The 15,004-nt window shown below is 40.6% G+C and overlaps 1 protein-coding gene across 1 annotated transcript in view; it reads left to right on the forward strand.

Moving 5' to 3' along the window:
- FHIP2A (FHF complex subunit HOOK interacting protein 2A) overlaps positions 1 to 13,740 on the forward strand; it is a gene marked incomplete at its 5' end in the record, with an annotated part of 30,929 nt that extends 17,189 nt beyond the window's left edge. The window contains 10 exons of the mRNA XM_084264489.1: positions 941 to 1,055; positions 1,161 to 1,237; positions 1,335 to 1,527; positions 2,711 to 2,880; positions 3,744 to 3,887; positions 5,572 to 5,662; positions 7,353 to 7,496; positions 11,806 to 11,946; positions 13,046 to 13,149; positions 13,231 to 13,740. Coding sequence (XP_084120615.1) covers positions 941 to 1,055; positions 1,161 to 1,237; positions 1,335 to 1,527; positions 2,711 to 2,880; positions 3,744 to 3,887; positions 5,572 to 5,662; positions 7,353 to 7,496; positions 11,806 to 11,946; positions 13,046 to 13,149; positions 13,231 to 13,336 — 1,285 coding nt within the window. The 3' untranslated portion in view covers positions 13,337 to 13,740. The remainder of the gene's footprint in view (positions 1 to 940; positions 1,056 to 1,160; positions 1,238 to 1,334; positions 1,528 to 2,710; positions 2,881 to 3,743; positions 3,888 to 5,571; positions 5,663 to 7,352; positions 7,497 to 11,805; positions 11,947 to 13,045; positions 13,150 to 13,230) is intronic.
- Positions 13,741 to 15,004: the final 1,264 nt, after the last annotated feature.

Genomic DNA, 15,004 nt, shown 5'->3' on the forward strand with positions numbered 1-15,004 from the left:
ATTCCTCAGGGGACAGGTTTTCCACTGGATTATGTCAGCAATTTGTAGTGGTGTAGCTGCAGTATCAGGTACAAATTATTCTCTTGTTCAGAGGTTAAGGATTTAGGAAACCTAATCTTCTTGCTCTACACAGTGAAATCTGTCAGCTGCTGCAAGGGGCAGGAAGGGTTTCTTTGATAACAGGCTACTGTCGCAACATTTTTGCGGTAAAAAGAAGAAGGAAAGAGTTACTCATCAGTAGGAAGCCAAATGTACATGCCTGTTATCCTCACTGCTTGCATGTTAGGGTCTCAAGACATTTCACTTCCCCACTCTGCCTTCAGTATTGTGAATCGCTCGTGCTTAGTCGTGTTAGTACTGAGACAAAAAGTAGGTATATGCAAAATAGCTACCAACATTTCTGGTGATTGGAGTTTGAAAACCCACAACTTTGAACAGTGGGTAAATAATTATTGGACTGCTATAGCGAAGGAAGTGGTGAATATGTTGTTCTGTGGAACCTTTAAATTGAGGTACATGTGTTTTTCTGAAAGATACAATCTAGTTCATGTACAAACTGAGTGGTTTTGGTGGACTTGATTGAGGTTGCTTACAGAGTAGAGAAGAACAATTCCCTTCATTTTACGGTTCTCTGACTACAGGAGTTATTGATTCAGTTTCTGTGGTCTGTTTCCTGGGAGAACAGAACAGAGTACAACGATCAGTTTTCCCTTCTGACTCAAGAAATACTTAACCAGAGATGATCTGCTGTACATACTCTGTATCCTTTAGCATGCCACTGAAAACCTGCCAGATTAGTAGCAACCAGCAGAAAAGCTGTTTTAATGTTCACTTCATTGCGAGTAGATGATTAATTTTTCTGTTAAGTTTGGTATGAATAAAGTCTAAGATTCTTCAATTACTTGTAGACTAAATAAGTCTTTTTCCCTGCATTCTCTAGTTTGGATTCCTACAGCCACAAAGAAGATGCATCTGCTTTTCCAGGGAAAAGAGCGTTGATTTCTTTTCTTTCATGGTTTGACTACTGTGATCAACTCATCAAAGAGGCACAAAAGGTTTGAAATGTTTACAGATGATACAAACATATTCAGCAAATGAGTAGTTCCAGTTGTTTCTTAGCTTTTGAGTTGGAGACATACCATTTTGTACTTTTGTTTCAGACTGCTGCTGTTGCTATGGCAAAAGCGGTGCGGGAACGATTTTTCATTGATGTTATGGAACCCCAGCTGATGCAGACGTGAGTAGCATCCTACAGGACAGAGTATGAATCAAGCTGATGTTTTTTTTTTTATCCAGCTGAAAACTATGAATCTGACCTGAAATTTTTTGTTCAGGTCAGAGATGGGAATCCTCACATCAACTGCACTGTTGCATCGTATTGTTCGTCAAGTGACTTCAGATGTGCTGCTGCAGGAAACCGTTTATTTCATACTTGGAGAACACAGAGAGCCAGAAACTCTGGCAGACATCAACAAACATCCGCTGCGACACAGGTTAATCGAGCACTGTGACCACATCTCTGACGAGGTGAGACTTGGTAATGATAGAGTAATGGGCAGTGATACAATAATGTCACTGGCCAGTTCTGTCAGAGTCTAAAAATACCATTATTAGGTCTTTTCACATAGGTGTCAGCTAATTTTTTTTGTCAAGGAGAAGAGCTCTGACTGCCAGCCCTACAAACTCCCTTTAGAAAATAAAGGTCAAGCTTTTTTCTCCAGCTAGCATATTGTTCTCACTAATAAAGATTCTTGCCTAAATTTGCTTGCCCCCTCTGTTATCTAGTTAGACTTGCTCATCTGTAAGATAGGGAAGAATCAGCTTCTGGAATTGCATTTTAGTATCTGCTTCATTATATGTTGCATTGCTGTTATTTTTCCATGTTGTGTAATTCTGTCATGTTATAAGGTATAGTTAAAAACATTACTTATATATAAAGTAAGTGTGGTCAGAAAATATACACAATACCAATTAAAAGATGATATAATTTTACACAGTAAACACTGTTAAAGTAATGGAGTTTAGTAAAATTCCTCAGGAGCTGCTTGTTTCTTTTTTTCCATGAGACATCCTCTACCCTCAGCATTGTCAAATAAAACCCAAGCTTGCCTGAAATACAGATCTGTGCCCTCACATACCCATTGTTTTCAGCATCCTCACCTGCTCATCCTGTCAGAATGAGTTACCTGTAAAAATTAGTTGGTCTCTGCAAGCCTAAGCATCTCTTTATTGCTTAAAGTCAGTCTCCTATTAAAAGCCTTCATAGTATGTCTGTGTAAAAATCTTAGCCTATAGTTTTAGTCACAATATCCCAGTATTGCTTTAGTTCACTCTGCATTTAGTAACTTTAAGTCCTGTTCTGTGTCTGACAAAATGATAGCTATCTTCCAGCATGGATCTGATTGTGATGTGGAAAGCTAAGTTGTTCCTTGTATTGTTATTTTGGCAGATTTTAGAAAAGTTTTCATTTTACAAGGAAAAAAAACCACTTCCACATACCAATTTTAAAAGGTATATGACCCTTTGATCCATGTTTACTTCATTCAGCATAACAGTTCCTTTTTTCTCTTTGGATTTTTGCTTCCTCCTGTACAACAGATAAGAAATTGGTTGTGCAAACAAGATAGAGGGCAAAAAGCATGAGGCAGCCTTTTAATTTTTATTTTTTATTTAATAATCAGCATATTAATTTTTACTTCTTCTGTTGCAGATCAGCATAATGACTCTGCGAATGTTTGAGCACCTTTTGCAAAAGCCCAACGAGCACATTCTTTACAATTTGGTTCTGAGGAATTTAGAAGAAAGAAACTACATGGAATACAAGCCTCTCTGTCAGGAAGATAAAGATGTGGTAGAGAATGGACAGATTGCAGGAGCAGTGTAAGTTTCTTATCTAAGGGAAGTTTTCACAGCATCTAACTTGGATCATTATTTTTAGAACAAACCAGGGTTTTCTTCAGCAATTGAAAGAAAAGTGAGCATAGGTAGCACTTTGAGTGCTTTATGTATTAATCCATACCCATAAAGTGATGCAGAAATTATTATAGCAGCAACTTGTGGAAATTTTTAAAACATTAACAGAAAAGCTAAAAGCTTTAAAACACTCTTTCCAGAGCAATAGGCACTCAAAGATCTTCATGTATTAACCTAGTTGTGCATGTGCCTTGCTTCAGTCTGTGTATATTTGCATTGTTTTCTGAGAAATTATTATTTGAAGTCAGTCACTTCAGTGTCTTGCTTACAGTTACATTCCTGAAGCGTTTTGATGGAGGAGTGTTCTGGGACACTTCACATAAAATCCTTTGAAATACTCCACATAAGTCTTGTAACTCCTTTTATTTTTTCACTAGAAGGGTAAGGACTAGTCACCAGTCATCTTAGGCATCTTAATTTAGATATTTCTGAGTCATCTAAAATAATGTAACGATTTCCTGAAGTATAACTCTCTCATGGAAAAAAATGTGGCTAAAGAGTTAAGTGATTTAATGCAGAGATTTTGTAGGAGTTGAAAATGTCTACTGTGTTGTTCAGATCAAGAAGATACAGCTTTCTTCAAAACAAAATTTTCTGGGAATTTGTAAAGGTTGGAATGCCTGTATATTAATCAGGTAAAAAGATGTGCGTATGATAGTGTTCTGGAAAACATCCCAGTTGTCCAAAGCAGAATAGGAAGCCTGCCTTTTGACCCTGCCTTCCATAACGTTCTGTGAATGATTATGATTTTGTCTGATACAATCTCACAGAGACCTAGAGGAAGATCCGTTATTTACTGATCTGTCTCCAGATACCACGCTGTCAACTCAAGAGTGGCTCAGTGCTTCTCCACCTGTCAGTCCAGAACATCCAAAAAATGATGGGAAGACTGAAGTTCATAAAATTGTAAATAGGTAAGTTGAAACAAACACTTAAAGAAATTTCTGAACGTGTGGGTGTCTGCACATACTGTGCAAATGTACTCTGTAATGGATGTTATTCTGTGCCAGCTGGTAAAATGACTCCACAGAAGGAAATTATGTGACATTTTATCAGAAAGCTACTCCTGAAAGATTAGAGCTCACAATAAGTAAAAATAATATAACTCAAATGAGAAAAATGGAAGAACTTTACAGCTAATAGTCTAGTTGAATACTCTAAATTCACAGTGAAAGCCTTGTTGTTTATAAAACTGTCTTTTCTCAGAAGTATTTGCTGTACCTAAACTGCTGATACAGGACTTGACCTTCCTGCAGAAACGTGGGAGTCTTGGCATAAATGTTTTGGGGGAAAAAACCCTCAGACATCCTAATGTTCCTTAAATACATACATAAAAGCAAATAATTGCCATGCTAGAGGTAACATCCTGTTCCCTGAAAATCAAGGGCCATCTCTGTCACCTATAACGTACCTTTGTGCATGTTAGATGTACCGCAAATTGGATATCACAAGGAGGACAGGCTCTGCTCTAAGCAACTTAGTGATGGTAATTCTCTTAGCAACTAATATTAGGACAAATGCTGTTTGCTCTGTTAATACATGGCAGCAAAGCAGCCCTGGTATTTCAGTGCTGACCTGTCTACTTACCCAGAATGAATCAAAGGCGTTAGCAGCCTGAGGACAGTCAGCACAGAGCGGCAGAGTCATTTCTTGCCCTCTTTCCCCCAGTACTGCTCTATGTAGTTAATGGTGGACGTGGTTTGGAGCAAAGACACAAAGAACACTTTTCTAAATTCACGTCCTATCGTCTCCATCAGTGAACAGAAACATTCTCAGGATTTGCAGTGTGTTGCAAGTTGTTATTTTCCTTTCCAGATAAGCTGAACTCCATATGAAACGTCAGCTACTGCAGATTTCTGCATGTAAATCTTAGAGGAGCCTCCAGCAGTTCTTGGGCTGTGGAGAAAGCTGGAATTTGGAAACAGGATTTAAAGACTGAGTTTTATTTTGCTGCCTAGAAATTTTAGGGGTTTATTTTTCTTTTTTAAAGGCAGTTCCTCTCTAATAAGATTCAGAATTTCCCAATGCTTTTTAGGTCAGGTATTGGTGAAGCAATAGGGACATATAGTACTTGCACTACACACCTGGCAAAGGCAAGGATAGTTGTAGCTGGGACATCTATATGCAAATATTCCTGTATGTTCTTAGATGTTCATTTTTACCACAACAAACTACAGTGAGTAAAACTGCCTATGCAGTAGGTTAAGAAGAATTGTAACTGTAATTCTCCTTCTCTTTTGGCTCATTTATTCCCCAGTAAATTTTCCATATGCGCTACTAAGATGGAGTCTGACCTTTAGCAAATGCTTGACCTGGTTATAAATATTCCTTTTCATTTCCATTCTGTCTGCTAATTCTCAGAAAATGCTTCCACTGAGGTTTTTACCTGTAGCCCTGGATAGGAAAGTTCTGAAGCACATAGCATGTTATTGCGAACAGTAGTTCATCGGATTTTGTGTTCTCCGTTCATGTAAAGTGAACGGAATCTGTGGATTAATTGGCCAGACGATTCAGTATTGTGTTCTCAGTTACAGATGATGAGAAAGTATTGATCTGTGGGTTATAGATATTCATTAATCTACTTTTTTTTCTCTTTAGTTTTCTCTGTCTTGTACCTGATGAAGCTAAGTCGTCATACCATGTGGAGGGTACAGGTTACGATACTTACCTCAGAGATGCCCACAGACAAGTAAGTCACTGAAGTGTTCCTTCGTCCTTGAGAAATGCTTATGAGACTCTACGCTTGCTTCTATAAATGGCCCTACTAACTGCATCTTGTGGTCATGGAAGATGGGAAAATGAAAATTTATATTTTCTAATGAAAACTTACCTTTGGAGATCTTTTGATGGTGAATCCACCCTGTAATGCTCTGGTGGGAATAACGGATGACATTAAATGCATTAATATTCATACAACAAATACACGGAGAGAAAACCCCAACTGCAGAGAGATTCTTAATTTGCTTTTGCGTTTATCCGCATTCTCTTGGAGAATTGCCTGCCAAGCTGTTTGAAAGGGCTAAAGGGAAATTAAAATGCTGCATAGGAGTTATGCAATCTGGGACTTGAAAAAATAAAGGCTCATCACAGGAAATGTGCAGCCCAAGGCATTCAGGTTTGAAGTTGAGAGTTTTGATTTACTGTTTTGAGATAAACATGGGGTTTGTTTTTACAAACATAATCTTAAGTTTCCTTGGTCAGAGGACAGCCACTGTTTATTTGCAGCTTTCTTATTGAAGGCCTGTGAATCCTCTAGAATAGAAAACATTATGCAAAGGAGTACGGTAACTGGCATCACTATATTTAGTAGCTACTTCAGAAATTCCATAACCTCTGAATTATATTTTAAGCAGTTTAAGATGGGAAGCTTGGATTTCTCTATTTATTATGTTGCTTTATCTGTATTGTCTCCTGAAAAGAGTGGGATCGGAATACAGAGCATAAGGAAACAATGGTTGATGTAAAATTCCCCTGTGTTCAATGTTTGGATGCCAGAAAACACGTATCATCTTTGTATTTTTTTCATGCCTTGGGAAGAAGAGTATTCTGGGAGTTATTAGGGAACAGAATTGGTTTTTGTCACTTCCTGACAATGATATGGCTACTGTTAAAATATTTCCCCCCTAAGAATAGCCCTGCCTATTGCTGTTATTACAGCCAAATAGCTGTTCTGCTTCTGTATTTCCATTCCTGGCAGCCAGCTCAGGTCGGTAAGCTACACACAGTGAAGAATCTCCAAGTCTCTTTTGTCTCCCTTTTGGTACTGTACATTCTTGGCTTCCTTACTTTTGCTGCTGTAACTTGTGCTCCTTTCAAGGTATAATTCCTTGAAGGAATAATCAGCCAGCCCACAGCAAATCAGAGGCAGAGAAAGACTGTTACTGGTGATGGAAAATAAAGAGAGGAAAGAGGAAGCCCTGAAGTACTTTTCATTTATGTCTCCTGCTTATACATGTCTTCTCTGTACTGGAATTAGGAAGCAGTACAGATTGGATAGCAAGATATGCTATGTGTGATACAGTGAAAGTGTGGAAAGGTACGGATGGAAAGAATGTACTGGAATGTAATTCTCACTTTAGAAACCCCGATCTGGATATGTGGTGTTGGCTTTGCTTTGTGTTTTGGCCCGAGCTGGTTTTTGGGAGCTCTGTTCTCCACTCAGTGTTTCTGAAACTACCCTAGTAGCATGAATGTGGAGAAGAAAATGAGGTGGCTGTATAGAAATGCACAGCGTTTACTTTAGAATTACTCTTCTCTTTGAGCTTAGATTTATCATTTAGGTATAGATGATGATGGTTTCAAGGTGTATGGACTACTAAAAGGAAATAAAATGGTTTCCATGGAGGTTTGAGTCTCTTTTCCTCACTACTTTTTTCTAGTTCCGGGATTATTGTGTCGTGTGCTTACGGTGGGAGTGGCCTGGATCTCCCAGATCTTTGGAAAAGTGCAATCTAGAAGCATCGTTTTTTGAAGGACACTTCCTGAAAGTCCTGTTTGAAAGAATGGGCAGGATTCTTGATCAGGTAAGAAAAAGCAGGTTATGAATTCCATTTCTGATACTTTCATCACTATGAAAGGGTTAATTTCCATAAAGTTGTGTGGATTCCCATCACTCAGATGCCAATTATAGCATCACCTTATTGTGTGATGTGCCATGTCCTTGGTGCAGGTCTCTGTAGATTGCAGGATGTTACAGTGATTGGTATTATCAACTTAACTAAAGCAGAGAACAAACCTCTTTTTCTTTTTTTGTTTCATTAGCCACCTTTTGGGTACCAGCAATATGTTGACCAGAAATATAAATTGATGAGTAAGAAAAGAGTATCCTTAATAGAAAAGATAAATGTAAGATGGTATCACAGGAGTCCTTTGGCACTGGCATTACTGGTTCTGTTTCATTGTCTAGCATTTACACTTAGAAAGCATGTACATTGTCCAGTAAATAAAATACTGCACAGCTCCTTTCTGCCACACTGCAGTGAACTTCACTGAACTCTTATTCAGGAGACAGTTTACATCACCAGGTACCATGGAATGAACTTCCTGTATCACTTCTAACATTTTCACTGGTTCTTCACAGTTACAAAAAACTTACCAGTGCATGGGAAGTTTCCAAAGGTATCCTTTTCTGTCTGCAATGTAAAGTAGGGCTTTTTCCTGTTTGACCATCTCCAAACAATAAAAGTGTAGCTGCCAAAGCAAACAAATGAGATATGATCTGACTGGCTCTTTGTTATGAAAAGATGTTACATGTTAGACCCAGATTAGTCCATAGGAATTTAAAGAAAGTGAATTTTCCTGGCGTGTGTTTGCTTCTGCATTTAGACAACCTGCATGACCTAGTCTTTTGGGGAGAAGTGAAGTCAAAGCTCAGGGAGGTGAAAAGGAGGTTGGCCTGTGTGAAAAAGTTAATGTTTCTTTGCCTTCTGTAAATTCGAGGCTTCAGTGAGTCAAGTCAACGTTGCTCCTGTAGATCAAGAACACTTCTTGCCAAGGAACCTGGAAGTTCAGGTTACATTCCCTGTAACACCAGCTGCAGTTGCTACAAATACAGTAGTACCAGTTTCAGAAATCTGTACAGTTCTTTTCTCTTTGACAACAGGAAGCTGTCTCCAGAACAGACAGTTAGCTCTGGTAGTGCCAGATTTCCCAGTCACAAGCAGGGTGAGACCCATTTAAACATCTGAATGCATAGGAGATACTGGGAAGCCAGGAGTAGCCTCTCAGTCAGCTCTGCAAGTCCTTAGGGAAAAAGGATGTTTGAGAGTACCAGCTTTGGCAAATCAGAGGTCAGCAAAGAAAGCCAAATATATCCATTGCTATACTGTGTATTCATCAGGGTTTTGCTTCCAGTAAATGTTTTGCACACCTCAGTGTGTGAAATGATTATAGATTGGAGTTGTGAAGAAAACTGGGCATCATCAGCTCTTAGGAAAAACAGGCTGCACTGATATAAACCCATCCTTGTCTGCACAGTGACACATAAATCATAAAAAGTAAAGAGCCCAAGGTACATCCCCTGAGAAACACCTGAGTGTCAGGTATGTGGGGTTACAACAGAAGCCACATCTGGCACGGAAGCATGGTGCCCATTGTGATATACTGCCTGTCAGCATGACACACATCTGGCTTAGGCAGGTAAGATGTTCTAATCTGTGGTGTCAGAAATAGCTCCTCACTCCAGAAGAATTTACATGAACTGCCTGAATCAGACAGAAGGGGTAAACTCTTATGGTACCATACTAAAATTTTGTCCTAAAAACCAAACTGGAACTCCAAGGTCTTATTGACAGTGAAATTATGTAAAAAATTATGTAAAAAAAACCCTCAAACAAACCTGGGTCCTAAAACCTGAGTCCTATCAATAACAAATTTAACATAATGGGTGCTGATGTCCAGACAAGGTGAGAAATGTAGACAAGCCTTTAGTGCACATACAGTACTGCTTACAGGTTGTATTCAGTGTCTGTTCTGCTTTGTCATGATACTACAGGTAGTTGTGTCTATCAGGTTTTAGTAGTAGGTATCAGAAAGTTTAGCAGAGGGGGTAGGTATTGTTAGCCTGGCTTCTGACAGAAGACAGTTGTGGAACACCAGGGGAGTAACTTGTTTCAGTGCTGTTCAAATCCGGTACCTCATCCGCTAGACAGTACCTCCTTCCTCCTGTTAATATTCGACGTTTCTGTGGAATGACTGTTCCTTAAGAATTTTGTAAGACTTTCCTGAACTGGAAATCCTGCTGGTTTCAACCTTTTTAGTGACAGAGAATTTTTTTAGGATACAATCTGATACAAGGCTGTGATACCGAGCCTGCTGACATATGGACAGAAATAAAAGCTCTGTGTGAAGAAGCAGCTTTCCTTAATGCTCTCAATTAGTTCAAATCGTAACAGCAATCTGTCTGAACAATGCAGCACGTGGTACTACTTTGTTTCCTTCTCTTCTTGTGAACCACCAGATAATGCTCATGACTTCAAAGCTTCCTAATAAATTGACTGACTCAGGCAACTTTAAAGACCTTGTACTGTCCAGCTAGGTAGACATTGGAATGGATTTAGGGAAGGAATTTGTGTCTCCATCTGCAGAGTAACTTTTGCACAATAACTCAAAATGTAGTAAACTCTTTTATCTAGAACATCTCTGCTTCAGGGTCTGAAAACTTCGTTTGTTAGAAGATTGGGATGAATCTGTTGCTGGAATATCAAGTACAGAAATAACTGTCGTGGACTGGGAGAAATGGGTGCTTTCACTTCAAAAGATCTGTAAGACAGCTCCCGCTGCAATGCCACAGTGGGTGGGAATGAATTTGGGACTAGGGTACCTAAATGTTAGTTAGGTGACAACGTGTAGTCAATGGAAATTCTGCCAGAACAGCCCTGGTAGTCTCTGGAGATATTAGACTGAAAAGCAAGTAGGTGTCTCCTTTAGCACAAAGTGAATCACCATCTCAGCATCCTTGAGTGTATTGACTGAAAGTTGCCTCAGTCACCTGAACTCTGAGGTATCCGTTGCCATTTTTGTGATGCTCAAGATATTGCCACAAGCTTGTGGTTACAACCCAGATCTTGCAGTATCCACCTTCTGTGGAACCTTCAGAGATCAGTAGATACTCCTGAGGACCAGAGATGGCATAAGAAGTTGGCCTGTAGGCAAGTGTATCCAGTGTCAGATCTCTGTTGAGTAGGCTAATGCGAGCTTAGACATGTAGATACATCTAAATATATCTCTCTTAATCTGAACCTGAAGTCTTCCAAATCTTACAGGGTTAGGGAGGAATGTGTTCTCTGGTTCTTCAATGGGATGCTGACTTGAAAGCATAAAGATACTAATTTGAGGCCATGAAATCATCCTCTTCTAGATGTGATTATGGCATCGAGGATGTGACTGCCAAAACAGGGTCAGAGGCATTGAATGAGGGCCCTGTAATCCACTTCAGGGTTAAGTTAAACCAGCCAGGTCCTGCTAACATCTTCAGACAGGCACAGGTGCATACTGAGGGAGCATCTGTCTCTCTCTTTACCAGTGTAGTCTGTTCCACCACGGAAGAGATGGAAGGAAATTCTGCTGCCTCACTTTTGGGCTGAATAAAAATGTCAGTTTGTTTTTCCTGAGATGAGAAAATCAAGGATGATAAAAAAGACTACTTGGAACATAAAGAAGTGATGGTGAAATACTTGCTTTTATGGCAGTGGGTCTCTCACTGGAATGGTAAACTCCTTTAAGCTAGGCACTATTTTTTTACTAGAAAGTTAGGTACTGGTTTTCTCCTTATGACTGCATCTTCCAGCATCTGACAGTGTTGTCTCTATCATTTGGTTGATTTGGGGAAAGGAGGTAGGGAAGAAGCTCAGAATTTCATGCATCTTTCCCAGCCTCGGACTGTCTCATCCCCTGTAGCATGCTGCCACAAGGTGGCCAGGCCTTCTGCAATGGTTGTTCCCAAGAAAAGAGAAAGTAGAAGATAAATGCCACATTAGCCGTAGGTTTGTGTCTCTGTTTCCTGAGCTCATAGACTTTACAGCTCTCCAGCAGAAGCACGCAGATATTTATTCTAGGCTGACTCTATGCTTTTTGTTTAAACTACTAAGCTTGAAGAAATGTTTCACAGGAAGAGGATTTACCCCACAGTAATCGAATGTGTGAAAGCTTCACATGGTTGTAGCATTTATACAGATAATAAATAAAATGTAATGCCTCCTGGTGTGGAAAGCAGAGGGTTTGGGCCTGTCTTCTTCTAGTCTATTCGTAAGTTCTAGTAGTTAAATGAACACTGTCTGGATGAAAAGAAGTCAACATGAAATAACTAATCACTGTGTTCTCCTTCTTTTGCAGCCCTATGATGTAAATTTACAAGTTACCTCAGTGTTGTCCAAACTGTCCCTGTTTCCCCATCCTCACATACATGAATACCTTCTGGATCCGTACGTAAACCTTGCTTCTGGCTGTAGGTCTCTCTTCTCTGTTATTGTCAGGGTGAGTAAGCACGGTTAATGTTTACACATGGCGATACAGCAGTGATATCTTTGGTAACTTTGTCATTCATGGTAGTAGTTGCTGGCTAGTTTAAGTTGGCAAGTGGCTTCTCACTGAAAGTAGGTACTTAGGGTTTTGATTTAAGGCAAGATTTTGGATTTTGTACCATAAATGTTGGCCACATGTTTCTGTGCCCTTGTGTCTTGGTAACTGCTTCCTAAGCTTCATTGTGTAGATCAAAATGTCCCCTCTGGTGATGATGTTGCTTTAAACTGGACTAGGTCACGTTGTTGTCCCATGCAGGCAAGGTCAGGTGGTGTTGTCACAACAGGCCAAGTACAAGCTGGCACCTGGATAGGAATGAGATGGCTTATGAGCTAGGGAGCCTGCTTTGGCAGGGGAGTTGGACCTGATGATCTCTCGAGGTCCCTTCCAACCCCTATGATCCTGTGATCCTAAGGAAAGGACACTCTGAATACTCTGTGCCTGGATGGGTATCTCTGCTCATCTTTTTTCTTTTATTTTTTTTTTCCTGATGGAGTCTGTTCTTGACAAGGAAGTCCTGGATTGATCAGAAGCCTCCATCCTTTCCCTCTCTGATTCCATCTCTTCCTGCCAGACCTGTATCCTAGAAGTGCTGGCTGGGTGCCTGTCACACTGCAGTCGTCGCAGTCAGAGATCCCTCACCTAACCCACGCACCAGCTGTTGCTAAGCTGGTCAGGAGCCTATTAATGGTGCTAGCCTGATAGTAGCAGGGCCTTAGCTCCCTTTTGCCCAGCAGCCCTTCACATTTCAAAATAAAATCTTCAGTCTCTCCCCTTGTACTTTCCCTGAACCCAGGAATTTACTGGTCAGTTCTCTGTGTCAACATTTACTGAGACAAATTAATTGTTGACATAATTCAGTGATGCCATTTGTTGCAACAGCGAGTAACACTCAAGAGTTTTGAAGCCCTACTTTCAGTGCCCACTCACCCTTTTGGGAGGCAGAGCTGATACTATGCAGGGCTGTGAGGGCACTGAAGTGAGTGTGTATCCTGGGGAATGAAGGCCAGGCACACCACAAATGTGTTAACTTTGATGGCTTTATGCTTTACAGGTCGTTGGGGACCTCATGGTTAGAATCCAGCGCATCCCAGATTTCACTCCCAAACTTCTGCTGGTCAGAAAACGCCTGCTGGGCTTGGAGCCAGAAGGGCCCATGTGAGTAAATGCACTGCCTGTTCTCCAAGAGCCAGGGCTGTGTGTGCCAGTCCTGATTGCTGTTTTTTTTCTCTTGCTCAGCATTGACCACCTGACGTTACTAGAGGGCGTGATTGTGCTGGAAGAATTCTGCAAAGAGCTGGCAGCAATTGCTTTTGTGAAGTATCATGCCTCATCTACACCATAAGCAGCCTTGAGGAGTAGCCAGGTAGTAAAACCACCTCACCCACTTCAGACTATTGACAACACCTAGATCAGAAGAGGTGGTGTCTCCTGGCAAAGTGCCAGTTGAGGTTTGGCAGAATTGGAAGACAAGTTCCAGATGTTGACATTGCAGGAGAGGGGGATACAAACAGACTGCGATGGAGGCGGACCCAGAGAAACCAATACACAGCGCTGCTCGCCGCAGTGTGGAGAGCTGCAGAAGCTGCAGGAGGAACCACAGACGTCAGACCTTGGTCATTCTGTGCTAATGATGTCTGGAGAGTTGGGTCTTTTGTGTGTTCTGGGGCTCACGTGCACCGATTTGCTGGTTGTGGCCGTATTACTTTTAAAAAGCAGATTCATTTTATAAAATTTATATGTCTTAATTCTCTTTTTCATTTGGATCTATGAAAGGAAAACACAAGTATAGTTGCAATGTATATTATTCAGAATGAAGAGCTTAACAAATTCCACCAATCCATATATATATAATGATACATATTAATGAGGGATCATTTTTTGTGATCTGAGCTTGATTCCCCAGTGGATTACTCCAAGAGATCTATCAGTATAAAATCAATACTAATGGAATTAATCCTAATTCAGCATCACATCCCTAACAAATACATCTGAAGTGTACGTTTGTGCCATGTTTGCCTCTTGTCATTCCAAGGGATCAGGTCATCTGTGTAACTAGATTTGCTTTATGTTTTTGCATGTGAACTCTAGTTGCTTGACTGATGTCACCTTTACAGGGAAGTTAATTAATTATATAGGTCATTTGTAGGTGTTGCTGAAACAGCATATTTAATTTCTTTTCTTTCAAATTGGTATTTAGCCTGAGTTGGTTTTAGTATCTTTTGTGCCTTGAAAATCAGCAGCATAAACATTCTGTCATTTTTAGAGATGTTGTTATTGCTTATTGAACCCAGCAAAAGATCGACCGATGCTGATTCAGTTCAAGCGCTGATACCTTATATATATATAGGACCAAAATGGACGCTTGCTTTTCCCAGCGCAGAGCTGCATGGCAAGCAGAGAGCCATTTGCACCTCAGCACGCTTTGTTTCTCTTTCTCCAGCGCAATGGCAGCCAGTGCTTGAGACAGTTCTTGGTGCTCACAGGGGCACTGGCAGGTTTGGGTGGCTGTACTTCAGCCTTTGAGCCATAGGGAGTGGCTTGGACGAGAGGTCTGGCCTGCTCTCGCACAGGTGTGTCGTACCTCTTTCCCCTCCTCTGAACGTAAGGGCATAGGCAGGCAAGGGAGGGTTTAGCTCCTCGTGTTTACGTGTTCTTTCTTTGTCTTTCCTACTATCCTATGCACACAGCTAACGCCCAGTTTGGATGTGATTTGCTCGTATGCAAATAGGGACTGATTTGCTCAGTCGCTAGAATTTTTCTGGGTTTACATGACTGTACCTAGAATCAGTGGCTGGTCTGAATCCATGCCTTTGAGGGCTTGGATTTTAATATTCATGGAACCTGGATGTTGAGAGACCCTTCAAGTTAGCAGGTTAATTAGAACGGTGCCACGGTTAATGGGCTACATTTATTCTTGTCACAACAGTGAAGAGGGTCCTGCTGTAAAGCTTTCAGTGCAGGTTCAGCTGGAGAGAGCAGAGCTGGAACAGGGGAAGCGTTTTGGCAGATA

The sequence above is a fragment of the Gallinula chloropus genome (genome assembly GCF_964237585.1).
Source record: "Gallinula chloropus genome assembly, chromosome: 5".
NCBI lineage: Eukaryota > Metazoa > Chordata > Aves > Gruiformes > Rallidae > Gallinula > Gallinula chloropus.